Genomic DNA, 6,415 nt, shown 5'->3' with positions numbered 1-6,415 from the left:
TTTGTGTAGACACAGATTTTTAAATGCCAAAAACTGTAGTCTCAAATCAAATTCCTTTTTTTTTTAAATCATGAAGCTCACATAGTCCACTTCATCATATATGTGCCAATTTTAGTGGTGGTTCTTTTCAAACATTTTGATACGTGTAATATTGCAGGGGTTTTTCACTGTATGAAAATTATCACCCATGTCCACCGTACGGTACTGTACATTGCTACCTTTCTGAAAATTGCATAACATCTGTTGAGCAACGTGCGTGCAATGCCCAATTTCTGGCGCAAAGGTGTCGCGATTATAAGTTCAGATATTGGTTAGTACGGGTCATTTTTCAGTTGACGATACCTTCACAGTTCTGTCATCTTTCGTTACCAATAAATGTCAAGAAAGGGCATCGTGCCGTTGGTTTCTTCCTCACTTGTGACTTTAGTGCTGTTTCTGCCATCTATGGTGGCACCATTGTTGTAAGCACAACTTCCAACAAGATTTACTGAAAAAGAAATATATTCTCCCGCCGGAATCTGCCTAATGCTGAGCGATATGTTCTTAAGTTCATCGTCAGTGGATGGGTTGGTAAAAGGGACATATAGCTTCATATGAAGGCATTTCTTCATCTTCCAGAATGATGATCGTTGATATAGTTTTCCCTACAATTTACCCACTAGCGGGCCAAATATGTCTGATGAGACCTGGACACATTGTTAACAATGCACCCAATTTAGTCCGCAATAGGTCTTACTGGATTCCCCTTTTTGTATATCTTGGGTGTGCATGGCATTTAAGGGGTGTTTTCTACAGTGGTATACACGTATCTGTATTGGAGTTCGTTAATCTTAGTAGTTTTAATTGAAATATGAAAGCTATGAGGTGCCATTTAAACTTTTAAGTAGTGTTGGTCAGAAGTTGTTCATATGGATTGTCCTATATCGGTGTCTATGAAGACTGTTGGCTTGTAATTATCAGCTATCGTCATATTGCTTGTTTGGTTATTTTGTGGATTAGTTAAGCCCCCGTCATTTGGGATATTGTGAACGTTTTTTTTATGTGGTTCATATAATATTTCATATAAACAATCTTTCATCGGTAAATTCTTTCAACCGCTTATTATTTTAAACTGCTTTCTCGCATTAGAAATTAATAACAAAATATTCTAAAAGTAGGAAAAAGAAATAAAAAATCTGATTTTATTGAACATATATCTGTATTTACATTGGTGATTTGGATAGATTTTTGACGGATTAGGACTCTAATATCCTCTTTGTAATCCTCTTTATATTCCTGTCTTCCTCATTGGACTCTTCATGGTTACATATAACGATTAGCAAGGTGTACACTATAGAGAAGCGCTGGTTAGTTTTGTTTTCATTTCGTCGCTAAGAATACAGATCAATAATGGACACATACATGTCGATGTAGTTACACCACAGGTAATATCATATAATATGTTATAGGTGCATTGACAAACGAGGCTAGTACCTGTGGTTACACCGTCATTATAGCGACGAATGCGTTTCTGTTTGACATGTAAATAGATGGTCATTTTATGAAATAGGTTCTTGGTAAGTATTTGGTTATCGTTAATTTAAGAAAAGTTTGACTCTCGAACATAACAATGAAGTTTAAGGTTACTGTGGGGTAGATTTATAACTATCATAATGACATATGATTTGTATATTGATGATTGAATACCTATAAATGGACCAGGAATTAAAAAAGTGACTTTATCAAAATATTATTCTGCAAGGTAATAGTATGGCGTCTGCTTAATTGACCAATGAATATCATATACATATTCATGTACATTGTATATGTCACTGTTATTGATGAAATATGACTTCCGGAGTTCTCGTGGCAAGAAAATTACTTCCGCAATGCTTAATATGTTTTATGATTCGTTACTATTAATGTAACAAAGACCGTGAAACTGTTCTGTGAGGGCGCTTTTCCTATGTGGGTGGGTGGGTTGGAAGGTGGTTAGTTTCGGGAACCTTTCATGGTACCAGTACACAGTATTCATGTGTCCACAGTTATCTCAAATCATAAATAAACAAACATGTTCAGTAACAAATTTACATATATATGGACTATATTTCATGTAGTGCTTTATAAGTTCTGAAGTATTTAAGTGCATCTCAGCAATTGTTTTTGATGATGTGTATCAAATCCCGGGGAAAGAGACATTAATTACAGATAAAAATGTGCAAATGTCTCTTAGGAATTCAAATTGTGTAGTTCAATTTTTACAGGGACGAAGCAGTATGCACTTGTATAATGACTACAAGCTCTAAGGATCACTTTACCATTATTTCTACGTTTTAAGAAACTGAACCAGATAGAGTGTTGTACAATTCTACCCATATAATACTGGATCCTTATACCTACGTTTTTTTGTAGGATATGCTTTACCTACAATGGGGCGCAGGTAAGGAAGTAATATCAAGAGTGTAGACATTATTGAGGTTTTCACTTTTTTTTAAGGGATAACTTCGAAAATTTGCACCTTGTTATTCCGTCTTTGCGTATTACAGAGTTATCTTCTCTTGTGAGCGGGTATTGATTGTTACGTCATTGGTTTGTGTGATAAAATTACGTCGTTTTCTCAAAGATTGATGACGTACCTCTCACAGACAATGACATAACAATCAATACCTGCTCACAAGAGAAGATAACTCTGCAATACGCAAAGAGGGAATAGCATTATCTGTAACAATTACTTCCTTGTCCCATAAAAAAAGAATGTATTAAGCCTTGATATTATTTTCTGGATGAAATGTTGGGTATTTTATATACACGTATGTAATCACATAATTTATTAGTGTGCTAAATGAATTGCATCCTGAGCTATCTATCTGATCCCTACGCATCAGATAGGAGTAATGATATCTTCAATCGTTATTTGAGCAAAATTGATTTGTTATGAACAAAGTACATTTTTAGGTTGTAGTATTTCTGTTGATTCAACTGAAAAGGAATTGAATACATTCAATATTTCATCATTTTTGTTAACAATAAGACCATAGCAGTTAAAATCAGTTTATTTGCTACTTCCAGCAACCTTACACATTTTCTCTAAAAAAGAAAAATTGAATGTAACACTATGAAAAGCGAAGTAACCCTTTAGAAACATGATACACTCCGTTGTTTGAACGAATGCTACGGCCTGATAAAAGTTAACAAATATGTTTTATTGTCCATGAAAAATGTCTTATCAACTAACATCTTCATAAATAATAGCTTATAGTTTGCACCGTCAAAACCAAACAATTGATTGATAATTAGGTCAATTGGGAGTCATCATATCAACGTAACAACTAAAACACGATTTTGCTATTGAGAAATACATTAAAGAAAGACACCTTTACCCGAAGAATGTGATAGATCTAGAATGTCATGCAATCTTATGTTATGAATATATACATGTATTGATTGGCATGATGGTGAAGGAAAATATATACATGTTGAATTTCCGTAGCACATGATCATACTTATTCAAGAGTCTTATTTTTTTGTAAATCTCTTGTTTCTATTATTTTGAGCTACCTTTTATCGATTTTGAGATAGAAACGCCTCGGTATTCTCTTTTTGTATATATCGTTTAATAGAGGCACTCATCATGGACTTGTGTTCGACGTTTAGGTATGGATGACGCCGAGCGACGCATCCTCAGGAAACACCACACCAAGTTACTCGAAACACTGGATACCAAGTTCATGATTCCATTTTTGTTTGAAAACGGAATCGTTTATGAGGAAAATTATCTTGATGATGTACCATGCCGACCAGAACGTGTCAAGAAAATGCTCTTGTTTCTGAAGGACTGGTGCCCCTTTGAAATGTTTCTTGAATGTCTTCGGCACGAGGATTGCTATTCTTTCATAGCTGATGCCCTAGAAAAAGATGGGCAAAATGATTTTGTTCACATGCAAAGAAAGGTGAACATCTTCACGGATAGAAGAAAACAGGTGGGAGAATTTCGGCATAAATTGAAACGCTGTTCACTCGAAAATGACTCTGTCACTTTTCTGAAGTATTACGAAAAGGCCATCAGGGACTGGGATAACGTAATATGTAACAGGAGCAAGTACAATCACCAGCAACGACAAAGACTGGCCGACTTCTGTCACGCAGCTTATGATGCTGAAATTGTACGACGACGTGTGTTTTATGAAAATATAAAGTTACAGGGTGACATACTCGACAAAATGCAACTGATGTCTGCCCACACATCATGCCCTATAGCGCCCGATGTTATATTCTTAACCAGATTCTCTTCTGCGCTAGTAATGGCAGGTGGAAGTCTGGAAGATGGTCTTGCTTGCATAGAAGACGCTCAACAAAAGATGGAACTCCTTCCGGCATGTAGAGAGACGGGACTGGTGCTTTACAGCAAGTTTAACTTCCTGTTGATGAAACACGAACGCGACCGCACCAGCATTGACAAGGAAGAACTTTCGAAACTTGGAAACAGTGTAATTTCACACTTCAGTACAGAATCAGACACGATCAGTAACGATTTCAAGAGAATTTTCTGCTGAAGAAAGCACACACTTGCCTAGACATGGGGGTGTTTCTTAATGTCATTGGTGATTATGAGGTCAGCGATGTTCACATAGAAGAGGCAGGGAGACTGCTGATTGAATTACGCCGGCCAGAACTATGGCAAAGGATGGAGTTACGTGCAAAAATGGTGTATACAGCAATCAGATCTCGACTGGCCCAATTGAAGTATCCCGAGAAGCCAGCCGAGGCCATCAAACTTGCTAAAAGGGCGTTACGATTAGCCAAACAAGGACAATTCCTTAAAGAACAGCAAAGTATCAGCTACAATTTAAACTCGCTGTCTGAGAGCACACTGCAAAAGCAACGATTAAGAAAAGCAATACTAGTGTAATATTAGTAAGACAACTATGTTGTTGTTATCCTGCTGGTGTGTTTGTTTATTGTTCAAATTGTAAACCGATATGGTATTGAACACTGACGTATTACATATACCTTTAACTTAATTATGCTGATAGTTTTCCTCTCGAATAGTTAAAAAGCCTGATGGATGACGCGAATTGTTATTTATTACGCCTTCTCCGTTAATTATATCATCCGACCATTCCATCTTAAAGACGAAATAGAGAGCGTAATGTTTTCTCCTCCTATAAACGAGGAAATGTTTGTGTGTAGAAAGGTTGGCGTTGTGATTTTAAACTGATAACGGAGTGGAAATATTTACGTTGACAAAGGTTCACCAAATCTATATATCTTATAAACAAGTATTTATAATCTATATCATCTAAAAAAAAAAAAACAACAACAACATTATCACATTTTTAGATATTTTCGGGTTAATTTACTTGACGCGAAAAACGCCAGCATTTGAACACCGTGAAAAATGTCCTCTTTGAACATTTACAATTATATGAGTTGTGAACACGACAATCTAGGGTTCCGGAATAATATTATTGGTGTGTATTCAAAAAAACCATGTGAACAATGAACATAAGACAATCAGTAACGTCTTGAATACACTTTTATATGAAGTCTCCTGTTTATTCCTCTTCTTCGAGATGATCTATATCGTAACTCTGGTCACACATACAGTGGTCAAGCCAGCGGTTCAAAGTACATCATAGACTGTCTTTTGTTTACTATAACCTCTTACCACTGTTGGAGCACCTCAGTATAACAAGGTATTGACCACTCCGTTATTCTCCTTGTAAAGGATGACTATATAAGCATTCATTTTCAATCAATATATATTCCACGTCGAATTGTTGTTGTTGTTTATAAATCGTACTCGAGTTTAACTAGTTTAAACGAGATTTTCAACCTTTAAATTTGAAATAACTGGCTAGCGTTAGATAAAACGATATAATTTGTAAGCAAAGATCGGTACTTTTGGAGCGTCTTTATACCACAATAATGAATAATAATTATAATTAACGCTTGTTTTACAGAATATGATTTAGGTTGCGTACGAATTTAAGGAAAAAATCAATGTTTTACCGGGTCCCTTGCGCCACTCTCCATTCATCTCTGTAAACGACACACGCCATTAAAGAATCTTGCAAGAACTAATGCACAACATTATGACATTGTGATAAAGTTATGATTTCATCTTCTTACATTTTATTTAACAATGTATTATTTTCATCGCTTCAACATAAACATTGTTTTGTTCAAATTATATGTTTGAATATTTTTACGGAAAAAAATGTGTGGCCCAAAAGCCGTGTGTACACCCGCCTTGTGTTTTAGTTTTCTACATCGGAGTATATTTCAGTTTTATGACGTAGATACGTAAAACAGACCGGGAAAATAAAGTATGGAAAATAATTCTTGAACGCACATTTGTTATCTTTCGGTATATCTGTGCGCCAGGGCGGCTCGAAAAATAGACAAAATAAATAAATAATAACTACAATACAAC

The 6,415-nt window shown here is 35.6% G+C and overlaps 1 protein-coding gene across 2 annotated transcripts; it reads left to right on the top strand.

Moving 5' to 3' along the window:
- The first annotated feature begins 1,520 nt into the window (after window positions 1-1,520).
- On the top strand, window positions 1,521-6,382 carry LOC110447759. Of its 2 annotated transcripts, XM_021493654.1 has the most exons (3): window positions 1,522-1,556; window positions 2,392-2,419; window positions 3,634-6,382. In XM_021493654.1, exons 2-3 carry the CDS (start codon window positions 2,395-2,397, stop codon window positions 4,530-4,532), a joined length of 924 nt encoding a protein of 307 aa, XP_021349329.1. In that variant the 5' UTR covers window positions 1,522-1,556; window positions 2,392-2,394; the 3' UTR covers window positions 4,533-6,382. The 2 variants fall into 2 exon arrangements, with proteins under 2 accessions (XP_021349330.1, XP_021349329.1); XM_021493655.1 differs by lacking the exon at window positions 2,392-2,419 and having other exon boundaries at window positions 1,521-1,556.
- The last annotated feature ends 33 nt before the right edge of the window (window positions 6,383-6,415 follow it).

This window comes from Mizuhopecten yessoensis, unplaced genomic scaffold (assembly GCF_002113885.1).
Source record: "Mizuhopecten yessoensis strain PY_sf001 unplaced genomic scaffold, ASM211388v2 scaffold3601, whole genome shotgun sequence".
Classification (NCBI taxonomy): Eukaryota; Metazoa; Mollusca; class Bivalvia; order Pectinida; family Pectinidae; genus Mizuhopecten; species Mizuhopecten yessoensis.
Note: the sequence above shows the minus strand (reverse complement) of the source record. Positions and strands in the feature narration are given on the sequence as shown.